The following is an 11,987-nucleotide window of genomic DNA, read 5'->3' on the forward strand; positions in this document are numbered from 1 at the left end:
AATCGCTACCAGCAAATGGGTATAGCCCTCGGGGGCCTTCTATAGAGGCCCAACCATGTTGAGCCCCCACACGGTGAATGGCCATGTAATGGGGATGGTTTGGAGGGCTTGGGCTGGGAGGTGCATCTACCATGCATAGTACTGGCATCCCTCGCAGGATTGTACGAGCTTGGTGGCGTCAGCAACCACTGTTGGCCAGTAGAACCCCTGGCGGAAGGCATTTCTGACGAGCATCCGAGGTGCTGCATGGTGCCTATAGGCCCCCACGTGCAAGTCCCAAAGTAGGGCTTGGCCTACCTCGGTGGTGATGCATCATTGGAGGACGTCATATGGGCTTCGCCTGTACAACTCGCCGTTGCTGAGGATGTAACTCTTGGCTCGTCACGCAAGTCGTTGGGCTTTGGTCCTGTCTATAGGAAGCCCTCCTTGAATGAGGCAATCAAGGAACGAAACTCGCTAGTCCATGCCATGGTTGGCCTCAGGAGGCTCTGTGTTGACTTCCATGGCCTCGGGATCGGTCTCGGGGGTCTCGGTGACAGAGGGGGCCTCGAGCCCTGCGGTGGGCTCGACCGGTGGGCCCTCTTCCGCCACAGAGGCATAGTTGATGGAAGGCTTGTGGAGGTCTCTAGCAAAGATGTTCGGGGGGACCGGGGCCCATGCCGATGCCATCTTTGCTAGTTCATCCGCAGCCTCATTGAACTTTCGCGCAATGTGATTGAGTTTGAGACCATTGAACTTGTCTTCTAGGTGATGCACCAACTTGCAGTACGCCTCCATTTTGGGGTCATGGCAGTTTGACTCCTTCATCACTTGATCGACGATGAGCTGTTAATTGCCCCGTACATCGAGACGCCGTACTCCAAGTTCAATGGCGATCTATAGGCCATTGACGAGGGCTTCGTACTTGGCAGCGTTGTTGGAGGCGGCGAAGTGGAGCTAAATCATGTAGAGCATGTGCACTCCAAGGGGTGAGATGAAGAGCAGACCCACGCCTGCCCCGGTCTTCATCAGGGACCTGTCAAAGTACATGGTCCAGCATTCCGCCTAGATTTGAGTAGGTGGTAGTTGGGTGTCGGTCCATTCAGCCACAAAATCGGCCAAGACCTGGGATTTAATTACTTTTCAAGGCACAAAAGACAGGGATTCCCCCATGAGTTCCATGGCCCACTTGGCTATTCTACCCAAGGCCTCCTAGTTCTGGATTATCTCTCCCAGAGGGAAAGACGACACCATGGTCACTAGGTGGGACTCGAAGTAGTGACGTAGCTTGTGTCGAGCCAAGACTATGGCATAGATCAGCTTTTGGATGTGGGGATAGCGTGTCTTAGTCTCGGAGAGCACCTCGCTGATGAAGTAAATGGGCCGTTGGATGGGTAAAGCATGCCCCTCTTCCTGCCTCTCGACCACCACTATCGCGCTGACCACTTGGGTCGTTGCGGCGACGTAGAGCAAGAGCGCCTCGCCCTTGGTCGGCGGCACCAGGATGGGAGGATTGGAGAGCAGTGCCTTGAGCTTGGTGAGGGCTTCTTCGGCCTCGGGGGTCTAGGAAAAGCGTTCGGATTTTCTCAAGAGGCGGTATAGAGGCAAGCCTTTTTCACCAAGGCGCGAGATGAAGTAGCTCAGGGCCGCAAGGCATCCCATAACCCTCTGCACCCCCTTGAGGTCTCAGATTGGTCCCATGTTGGTCACGGCCGAGACCTTCTCTGGGTTGGCCTCGATGCCGCGCTCCGAGACTATGAATCCTAAGAGCATGCCTCGGGGAACCCCAAAGACACACTTCTTGGGGTTGAGCTTGATGTCCTTCTCTCTAAGGCATTTGAAGGCTATCTCTAGGTCATCGACGAGATCACTGGCCTTTCTGGACTTGACCACAATGTTGTCCACGTAGGCCTCGATGGTTTGCCCTATGCGCTCACCAAAGACCTAGGTCATGCACCACTGGTATGTGGCCCCTATGTTTCTGAGGCCAAATGGCATAGTCACATAGCAGTACATGCCGAATGGGGTGATGAAAGAAGTCGTGAGCTAGTCGGATTCTTTCATCCTGATTTGATGGTAACTGGAATACGCATCAAGGAAAGATAGGGTTTCGCATCCCGCAGTGGAGTCAATGATTTAATCGATTCGAGGTAATGGGAAAGGGACTTTTGGATATGCTTTATTCAAACCAGTGTAGTCTACACATATCCTCCACTTCCCATTTTTCTTCTTAACTAACACAGGATTAGCTAACCACTCCGGATGGGACACTTCCTTGATGAATCTGACCGCCAAAAGCTTCTGCACCTCCTCACCGATGGACCTGCACTTTTCCTCGTCAAATCAGCGTAGGCGCTGCTTCACTGGTCTAGAGTCGGCCCGGATGTCCAAGGCCTGCTCAGCGACCTCCCTCGATATGCCCGGCATGTCTGAGGGACTCCACACGAATACATCGGCATTCGTGCGAAGAAAGTCGATGGGCACAGCTTCCTATTTGATGTCGAGGGTGGCGCTGTTCCTTAGGGCCTGGTCGTCGGAGCCGATGGGGTTGACCGGGACGAGCTTGGCGGCCTCCGTGGGCTCAAAAGTCCTAGCATGACACTTGGAGTCGGGTGCCTTGCTACCAAGTTGGTCAAGGTTGACGATGAGGGTCTCGGCCTCCACGAGAGCCTCGGCGTACTCGATGCATTCGATGTTGTAGTCGTAGGCATGCTCATACGTGGACTCAACAGTGATTATGCTGTTGGGGCTAGGCATCTTGAGCTTGAGGTAGGCGTAGTTGGGGATCGCCATGAACTTGGCATAGCACGGGCGCCCCAGGATGGCGTGATAGGTCCCCTTGAACCCAACCACCTTGAAGGTGAGGACCTCCTTGCGGTAGTTGGAGGGAGTGCCGAAGTAGACGGGCAAGTTGATGTGCCCGAGGGGTCACGTGCGTTTCCCTGGCATGATGCCGTGGAAGGGCGCGGCATTGCCTCAGAGCTGTGACTAGTCGATCCCTAGGAGTTCTAGGGTGTTGGCATAGAGGATGTTGAGACCACTGCCTTCGTCCATCAACACCTTGGTGAGCCAAGTGTTGCCGATGATCGAGTCGACAACGAGTGGGTACTGCCTAGGATTTGGGACGTAATCAGGGTGGTCATCCCGATCGAAGGTGATCGCCTCCCAAGACCAGTCGAGGTACCGAGGAGTGGGCACCTTAACCGAGAAGACCTCTCGATGCTCCCTCTTTCGCTGACATGCCGTGAGGCACGCTGAATGCCCGCCAAAGATCATGAAGGCATTGAACACCTCAGGGAATCCATCGTCCTTGTCGTTGTCCCTATCGTCGGTGTCCCTCTTCTTGGCCTCATCGTTGGGGAGCTTGAGCTTGGCGTAGTAATGCCGGAGCATGGTGCACTCTTCGAGGGTGTGCTTCACTAGGCCCTGGTGGTAAGGGCAGGGCTTCTTAAGCATGTCGCCGAAGAGCCTAGGGCCTCTGGCGGGGCCTCGGGGATTCATGCGTTCTGTAGCTGCGACTAGACTGGCCTCAAGGACCTCCTGCTTTCCCTAGTGACCCTTTTTTTCTTGTGGAGGTGGGAGGCCAAGGCCCCGGGGGCCTCGTCCCTCTGCTTCCCCTTGGCGTCGTTGTCGGGGAAGATGGCCCCGATAGCCTCTTCGCCCGAGGTGAAGTTGGTGGCGATGTCGAGGAGTGCGACCGTCGTGGTCGGTACGTTTCGACCTAACTCCTGGACCAGGTCTCGGTAGGAGGTGTCGGAGAGGAATGCCTGGACAATTTCTGAGTCGCCGACACGGAGCAACTCGGTGCATTGCTTGGAGAAGCATCGGATGAAGTCTTGAAGAGACTCGTTCGATATCTGGCGACAACTCTTGAGGTCCCAGGAGTTCCCGAGGCACATGTATGTGCCCTAGAAATTCCCGACGAAGATGTTTACCAAGTCGCACCAGTCGTGGATCTACAAGGGAGCAAGGTGTTCGAGCCAGGCTCGCACCGAGTCTGACAGGAACAAGGGGAGGTTACGGATGATGAGCAGGTCATCGTCCGCGCCGCCTAGCTAACAAGCTAGGCGGTAATCAGCCAGCCACAACTCAGGGTAGGTCTTGAGGGCCAGGTGGCCCTAGAGAAGGACTATGGTCCTCCCCACTATCGTAGCGACTGCCTCGGTGCGGGTGGTAGCCTCGAGCGGGCCCCTCATTGTCGTGGCGCCATCGCCTGCTGACCACATCATGGTCGCCTTGTGCCTCGTGTCGGTCGCCAAGGCGATCGTGCACCGAGGGGGCCTTGTTGGCCATCGATGCCCGAGCAGGCTCAGGACGAACCGAGGCCTCTCTATCCTACCAAGGCGATGCTACGGGCAGTTCCAAGGCATGCCCGCGCCATCGAGAGGCGGAGCTTTTGGCCTGCTGTACCGTGATGGTCTCGAGGAGGTCTCGGAGCTCGCCGTGGACCTGTCGCCCCTCTATGGTAGAGGGCTCGGGCATAGCCCGGAGTAGCATCGCCGCTGCCGTGACATTCTGGCTATCACAATTGAAGATAAGGGGTTGCTCGCCCCCTTCGTCATTGTTGATGCGGTGGTTGACATCGTGAGCCCTGCGCCGAGCTGCTCCGCCATCACCGCGACCCCGCTGCTCTTGCTCGAGAGTGTCTCGGAGCTGCTGTAGAAGGAGTCGGTCTTGTTTGACCTTGGCCTGAAGCTCACGGAGCTGCTCCAAGTCAAGACGTCGAAGTTCCTCATGTGCGGGGTTCTCGTTCTGTGCCATCGGGGGCACGACACGCGGAGGTGTGGCGTCGCCTGCCCCCTCGTGGGGCAGGGAGCGATTGCCTGCCCCTTCATCCTCATCGCCCGCTCTCGGCATCCCAAGCTCGACGTAGAAGCACTCACGAGTGGGATCGTAAGTGCCTTCATCATCGGAGTCGGAGTAGCCGAAGTAGTAGTCGCTCGTGGCCATGAAGCGGCGCATGGCTTCAGGGTCGCGAAGCCTGGAGAAGTCTGCTCTGGCCCACGCCTCGTCCTCCTCTGAGGAGTTAGCGTGGGTGTGGGTTGAGGTCATGGCGAAGAGGTTAAGGACGAAGCATTGGTGGTGTCCTAGGGGCTCCACATGAGCGGAAGCGTAGGCGATGGCGGTATTGCCCCAACCCGAAGGGGTACAGGGATGGTGCCGTCGTCGAGCGCTGCTCCACCGGAGTCGACTCCTCAGGAGGTAGCGAGGCAGAGCTTGATGATGGGGCGTCGCTGCATGCCACCGGCGTCTTTCCCTTGCTTAGGCTTAAGCTGGACAGGTCCCCAACCAGGGAGCCTGTACCAACAGCCGGGCATGGGGTACCGGCGGAGCGCAGTGCGTCGCCCTGAGCTTGCACGATGTCGGGGTGGTCCCGCCCGCGTCGTGCCTGGCGAGCGCGACGAGAGCGGTGGCCCAGGCGCCGCCTGTGCCTGGGCTGCTGGTGCGTGATGTCGTCGTCGATTGGTGGGGCTCGGGGTGTGAGGAGTACCATATCGTACTCACATCCTAGAGACATGAACTTTAGGCTCTCGAACCAGATCACCGTGCCGAGACGCAGTGGTCGTACGGGGTCTACCATCCGAAACTTGTTGGGATGACTAAGCTGACACGCAGTAGATCCCCTACCTGGCGCGCCAACTGTCGGTGTTTTGGACCGGCAGATCCTCAACCAACTAGTGAAAGTGTACTGCGTGCCCCTAATCCCAGATGGTGATGCAAAGAGACACAAGGTTTATACTAGTTTGGTAATAAGTGCCCTACGTCAAGTCTGAGAGAGCGATCTTATATTCCTTGCACCGAGGTGCTTGTAGTAGGGGTTTATAAGCTAGCGAGAGAGGGAGCTTGTCCTAGGTCTCTGCGTGGAGCAGCGTGGGTTGCTTGAGATGTTGATCTCAGGCAGCGGGGGAGCGTGCGTATTATAGAGTGTTGGGCATTGCTAGAGCGTATGTGTCTGAGTCTACGTGAGTCTGTCTGTGTGTGAGCGTGTGACTCCCCTAGAAACGGCCTCGGTCACTCCCTTTTATAGTTGAAGGGGGGGACAGGGGTGATACATGTGTTCACTATGTGGCTTTTTGTGAGCGGAGGCGGTATGTCCGAGCCCTATACTTGTCACTGTGGCAGCATGGTCGATGGAGCGGTCTTGTCCTCGATGCACTAGAGTGATGCGCCGGTCATGCCCAATCTTGTGCGACGTGGGGGCTCCTATGATGGCTTGACGCAGGGCATGGCGCAGACTTTGGACGACGTGTCGGTCGCTGTATGTCGACAGCGTAGAGAGCCGAGGCCCCGTCGGTGCAGAGGCTGAACCATCGTGGGGGGGGGGCTCGGCGGGCACGAGTTCCGAGGCTACAGGGGTGTGGAGGCAGGTAGCCGAGGCTCGGAGGGAGCAGTTGGTCTTTTATGCTGATTCCGAGGCTACAGGGACCGGACATGACTCTCCACGCCACACTATCCTCGGAGCAGGTGGGGTTAGGCAGCACAGTGCCACATGGATGTCAGTCGTGGGCACAGTGCCGAGCACAGCGACCGGTAACCCCTGCCCCGTCCTGTCCCGGGCGGCATGGCGTTGATGCGACTCCCATCTCGTTGGTCACTCCGCTGTGTTGAGCCATCGTTCGGCTGGTGTCGCGGGAGTGGTTGGTCGCGTTAGTTGGACGTGACATCCCGGTCGAAGCGGTGGTGATGGGGTAGCTACCGAGCTGGCCTCGAGCGAGGCGGAGAATCGGCACCTCGTCCGAGGCCTTACGGGCGGAGCCTCGAGCGAGGCGGAGAATCGACACCTCGTCCGAGGCCTTAAGAGCGGGGCCTTGGGCGAGGTGGAGAATCGGCACCTCGTCGAGGCCTTACGTGCGGGGCCTCGAGCGAGGCGGAGAATCGGCACCTCATCCGAGGCCTTACGTGCGGGGCCTCGAGCGAGGCGGAGAATCGGCACCTCGTCCGAGGCCTTGCGTGCGGGGCCTCGGGCGAGGCGGGAAACTGTCCGAGGTGGGCCGGGTGATCCAGCCGAGTCTCGGATAAGGTGGGGGTTTGCCGGTTATTGTCTCTTGGCTTCGATTTTTACAAGGTCTAAGCGATTTTTTCGGTTCTTGCTTAGGGGACCCATTTTTATGATACCCGACATAATGGTTTTCACATATTTTTCAGGCGTTTTCGTAAGTGTTTCAGACGCTTGCTTTAAGTGATTCATTTATCTTCTTTTGTATGTTGCATCTGGATGTTTCAAAAGTAGATCAGGTGTTGCACATGGGATGCGCGTGGAAAGCGGCTGACGGCGCGGACGACGTTCGAGGTGGCGTGCGCGATGTCCAAGGCGGTGTAGGCCCACGGTTGGCCCTCTCCCTGGCGAGCCCGACGCGCTATGCGCTCGTTTGCTCCCTTTGCGCGTCAGCGTCCGAACGCTACCGTCCTGGACGAACAACCGGATGCTAGCAAGTCCTTTTTAGAATCTTCATGTCTTCTAGAATAAAGAAAATGGCTTAACTTGATGATATATTATTATATGTATTAGAATTTCTTGAGCGTAAGGCCCAATTTTATAGTTTGCACTAGCCCCTCAAATTTCCAGGTACTCCCTCCGTCTCAATTTATCTGTCGTTTTCGGTGTCCGTGCCACGACTTTGACTCAATTTGTATAAAATATATGCAACATTTGTGTCTCTAAATAAATTTGTTAAAAAACTAGATTCAAAGATCTTTCCAATAATGCTAATTATGTATCATAAATAATAATATTTTTTAATATATATTTTGTTAAAGTTATTTTTCGGAAAACGAGAACGACAGATATTCTGAGACGGAGGGAGTACATCCCTATTTGTAATGTCTAGAATAGCTTCAAGAGCTCTACCAAAAGGGCCTTCCTAATTCTTGTGCCTAGCCATCACGTCTTTTGACACTAGAGGGTGCCCATTTCAATTGATATAGCAGGTAAAAAGCACGAAATTGATATAGCAGGTAAATAGCACCGCTAATCTTGAGCTCCGGCGATCACTTGGGTGTTCGCTAGCCCAGACTGGCCCTTGTGTTAATTGACACTAGAGGGTGCCCATTTCAATTGATATAGCAGGTAAAAAACACGAAATCGGTATAGCAGGTAAATAGCACACTGCTAATCTTGAATTGAGGATAGCTTTATGTGTACAACTTCTATTGCTTCTACACATTCATGTAGTACTACACTCCTAGCTCAAGTTCCGATCCAAATCACACAACCGCAATGTGTGATTTGGATTTAAAAAAAATGACGAACTGATAACATTCGTTGAATGATGGAACCAAGTAGTACCACATTGGGGTGAGGCCACCTCTTTCTTCTGAGCACTTTACAAAAACATCATTTCATTCATTCATGCATCCATTCCGTTGCAGATGCTTGACAAACAGCCGCGTTACAAGATCGTCATCAGTCAGAAAACAACATCGTCTTCACACGTTCACGACTTATCTACACGCTTATTCAGAAGACACTCGATGATGACGGCGCCAGACCAGAGCCGGGGCGCGTCTCCGCGTCCTCCGGCCGGCAACCTGCACGCTCTCACTCCTCGTCCATGCCGTCCTCGTCCTCGTCCTCCTCCTCCATGATCCTCATCTTCTTGACGGCCTGCGCGGCGTCGCTCCTGACGGCGTCGTTGGGGACCTGGATCAGGATGTCCGACTTGAGCCCCGTCTCCGCGTTCACCAGCCCGCCGCTCCGGTCCACCCTGTATGCCAGCTCGTCCTTGGCCGGCGCGGCGTCGATGTACACGGTGCAGTTCTCGTCGATCTCCTCCTGGATCAGCATCTTCGACAGCTGCGTCACCACCCTCTTCTCGATCCACCTCCTGATCGGCCGCGCGCCGTACACCTGTTGAATGTCACGCAACAGAGTCAGCGTCATCAGAGCAATAGTGGTTTTCTGACGAGCGGAATTCAGATGAATCAAATCATGGATGCTATGGCAACATACCGGATCGTAAGAGAGAGACAAGATGATGTCCAATGCGGCGTCGGTCACGGCCAGAGCGATGCCCCTCTCGGCAAGGCGGACGGCGACGTCCTTCATCTGAAGGCGAGCCACCTTCCTCAGTTGCTCGTGGGACAGAGGATCGAAGATCACGATCTCATCGAGCCGGTTCAGCAGCTCAGGGCGGAAGTGCCTCCTCACCTGCACACACACCCCACTCGAGTTCAGCATCACATTGCAGATAGGAAGAGGAACAATGTCGAACACACACACAATGGATGATTCTAGATGTATCGCGCTGCGTACCTCCTGCATGACCAGATCGCGAGCGACCTTCATGGAGTTCTTGCCCACCATCCCGGCGAGGAGGTGCTCAGCGCCGAGGTTCGATGTCATGATGATCACGGTGTTCCTGAAGTCCACCGTCCTGCCTTGCCCGTCCGTCAGCCTGCCGTCGTCGAGGACCTGGAGCAGGGTGTTGAACACCGCGACATGCGCCTTCTCCACCTCATCGAAGAGGATCACGCTGTACGGCCTCCTCCTCACTTGTTCAGTCAGCTGTCCACCCTCTTCATGGCCGACGTAGCTTCAGTCAAAAAAAAAAAACCATTCCATGTCAGAACGCGAGTTCAGCCGATTACTCCAAGCTAAAAGCGCAGTGAAAATACGACAGATGCATCCGTGTTGTGCTACTTACCCAGGTGGTGCTCCGATGAGGCGAGCAACCGAGTGCTGCTCCATGTACTCGGACATGTCGATGCGGACAAGCAGGTTCTCGTCGTCGAAGAGCTGCTCGGCAAGGGCCTTGGCCAGCTCGGTCTTGCCCACACCAGTCGGACCCAGGAAGAGGAAGGAGCCGGTCGGCTGCTGTGGCCTGCCAAGACCGGCTCTCGACCTCAGCACCGCCTCTGCGACGGCGTTCACCGCCTCCGTCTGGCCGACCACCCTCTGGTGAAGCCTGTCAGCCAGGCCCACCAGCCTCTCCTTGTCGTTCTGGCCAAGCCGGGTCACTGGAATACCCGTCCACCGGCTCACCACCTGCCCATAGGAAAAAAAACACACACCATTTCAGCACGCTGCACGACTTACACTACAAAGAGACGATCGGCAATCCGGCATTGCTCTGGGAATTCCTATGGTGGTGAACATCAACATACCTCTGCAATTTGTTCAGGGCCGACGGTTTCAGTGAGCATCAGGTTCTCCCCTGTTTCGCTCTCCAGCTTGGCGATCGCGGCGTCGATCTCCTGCAGGGCGCCGTACTTGAGGTCGGCCACGCGGGCCAGGTCCATCCGGCGCTCGGCCTCCTGCAGGGTGAACTGCAGCTCCTCGCGGCGCTGCTTGAGCGTCCTAATCTCATCGATCCTCTCCTTCTCCTTCCTGTACTTCATGGTCAGGGGCTGCAGCTTGTCCCTCAGATCGTCCAATTCCTTCTTGACCTGAACAATGGCCACAGTTAAGCAACGTCAGCATCAAAACAGAACATCAGGCAGAGGATTTGTTAGCCTTACTCTGAAAATTCAGCGATCAAGATACGCACCTCAACCAGCCGGGCTTTGCTGGCCTTGTCCTTCTCCTTCTCGAGCGCGTGGAGCTCAACTTCAAGCTGGATTCTCTTCCTCTCGAGGTTATCAATCTCCTCCGGCTGGCTGTCGAGCTGCACCCTCACATTGGCGCAGGCCTCGTCCACCAAGTCGATGGCTTTATCAGGCAGGTGCCGACCCATGATGTACCTCGCGGAGAGCTGCGCCGCGACGACGAGGGCGCGGTCCTGGATCCTCACACCATGGTGGCCCTCGTACTTCTCCTTGAGCCCCCTCAGAATGCTGATGGTGTCGGGCACGCTCGGCTCCGCGACGAATACCTGCTGGAACCGCCGCTCGAACGCCGCGTCCTTCTCCACGTACTTGCGGTACTCCTCCAGCGTGGTGGCGCCGATGCACCGGAGCTGTCCCCTCGCCAGCATCGGCTTGAACAGGTTGGCAGCGTCCATGGAACCCTCCGTCCTGCCCGCGCCCAGGACGAGGTGTATCTCGTCGATGAAGAGAATGACCTTCCCCTCGGCCTCCTCCACCTCCTTGAGCACGGACTTGAGCCGCTCCTCGAACTCGCCGCGGTACTTGGCGCCCGCGACGAGCGCGCCCATGTCAAGCGCGATGAGGCGGACGTCGAGGAGGTTGCTGGGCACGTCGCCACGTACGATGCGCTGCGCGAGGCCCTCCACGACGGCCGTCTTGCCGACGCCGGGCTCGCCGATGAGGACGGGGTTGTTCTTGGTGCGGCGCGAGAGGATGCGCACCACGCGGCGGATCTCCTCGTCGCGGCCGATGACGGGGTCCAGCTTCCCGGCCTGCTCGACGAGGTCGCGGCCGTACGTCTTGAGCGCCTGGAAGTTGGTGTCCCCGGACGCGGACTCCACGCGGCGCCCCTCCCCGCCGCGGAGCTTCTCGAGCTCGCCGCGCACCCGCGCCGCGGACACGCCGGCCTCCTTGAGGCAGTCGGAGATCTGCGAGTCCTCGAGCAGGCCGAGCAGCAGCTGGTCGACGGCGAGGTGCGAGTCCCCGCGCTTCTTCTGCGCGGACTGCGCGCGGCGGATGGCCTTGATCAGCGCCGTGGACGCCGGGACGGAGTCCGGTGGCGGGGACTGCGACGGAAGCTTCTTGAGCGCGTTGCTCAGCACGCGCTCGAACGAGTCCCCGGCCGCTCCGTCGCCCCCCGACGCCCCCGCGATGGCCTGCCGCAGGATGCCGCTCTTGTCCGCCGCCAGCGCCGCGGCCAGGTGCAGCGGCGTGAGCTGCGCGTGGCCGGCCTCCGACGCCGTCTCGTGCGCCGCCACCAGCGCCTCGTTCGTCTTGTGGGTGAAGTTGTCCGGATTCATGGCTGCTGCTCTTTGCTACTCCTCACAATCTACTATAACAAGCAGGGACGAAATCTCCTCTCTCTAGGTTTCTGATGATGAGATGGTATCACCAGGTGCTTGTGGTATGGCTTTTGCTTCGGCTAGTGATTGTGCTTGACGTGTGTGCCTCGGCGGTGGAGGGCGGTGAGGATAAGAAGCCGG

The 11,987-nt window shown here is 57.1% G+C and overlaps 2 protein-coding genes across 3 annotated transcripts; both read right to left on the reverse strand.

The window, feature by feature from the left end:
• Positions 1 to 2,469: 2,469 nt before the first annotated feature.
• On the reverse strand, positions 2,470 to 2,772 carry LOC136515993 (uncharacterized). The gene has a single exon (XM_066509420.1). The coding sequence runs from the start codon at positions 2,770 to 2,772 to the stop codon at positions 2,470 to 2,472; it is 303 nt and encodes a 100-aa protein (XP_066365517.1).
• Positions 2,773 to 8,302: 5,530 nt separating this feature from the next.
• On the reverse strand, positions 8,303 to 11,967 carry LOC136515103 (chaperone protein ClpB1-like). Of its 2 annotated transcripts, XM_066508795.1 has the most exons (6): positions 10,467 to 11,965; positions 10,084 to 10,365; positions 9,624 to 9,964; positions 9,233 to 9,512; positions 8,930 to 9,127; positions 8,303 to 8,827 (listed from the first exon to the last, which is right to left on the reverse strand). In XM_066508795.1, exons 1-6 carry the CDS (start codon positions 11,802 to 11,804, stop codon positions 8,519 to 8,521), a joined length of 2,748 nt encoding a protein of 915 aa, XP_066364892.1. In that variant the 5' UTR covers positions 11,805 to 11,965; the 3' UTR covers positions 8,303 to 8,518. The 2 variants fall into 2 exon arrangements, with proteins under 2 accessions (XP_066364892.1, XP_066364891.1); XM_066508794.1 differs by having other exon boundaries at positions 8,930 to 9,512; positions 10,467 to 11,967.
• Between the last annotated feature and the right edge of the window lie 20 nt (positions 11,968 to 11,987).

This window comes from Miscanthus floridulus, chromosome 17, assembly GCF_019320115.1.
Source record: "Miscanthus floridulus cultivar M001 chromosome 17, ASM1932011v1, whole genome shotgun sequence".
Classification (NCBI taxonomy): domain Eukaryota; kingdom Viridiplantae; phylum Streptophyta; class Magnoliopsida; order Poales; family Poaceae; genus Miscanthus; species Miscanthus floridulus.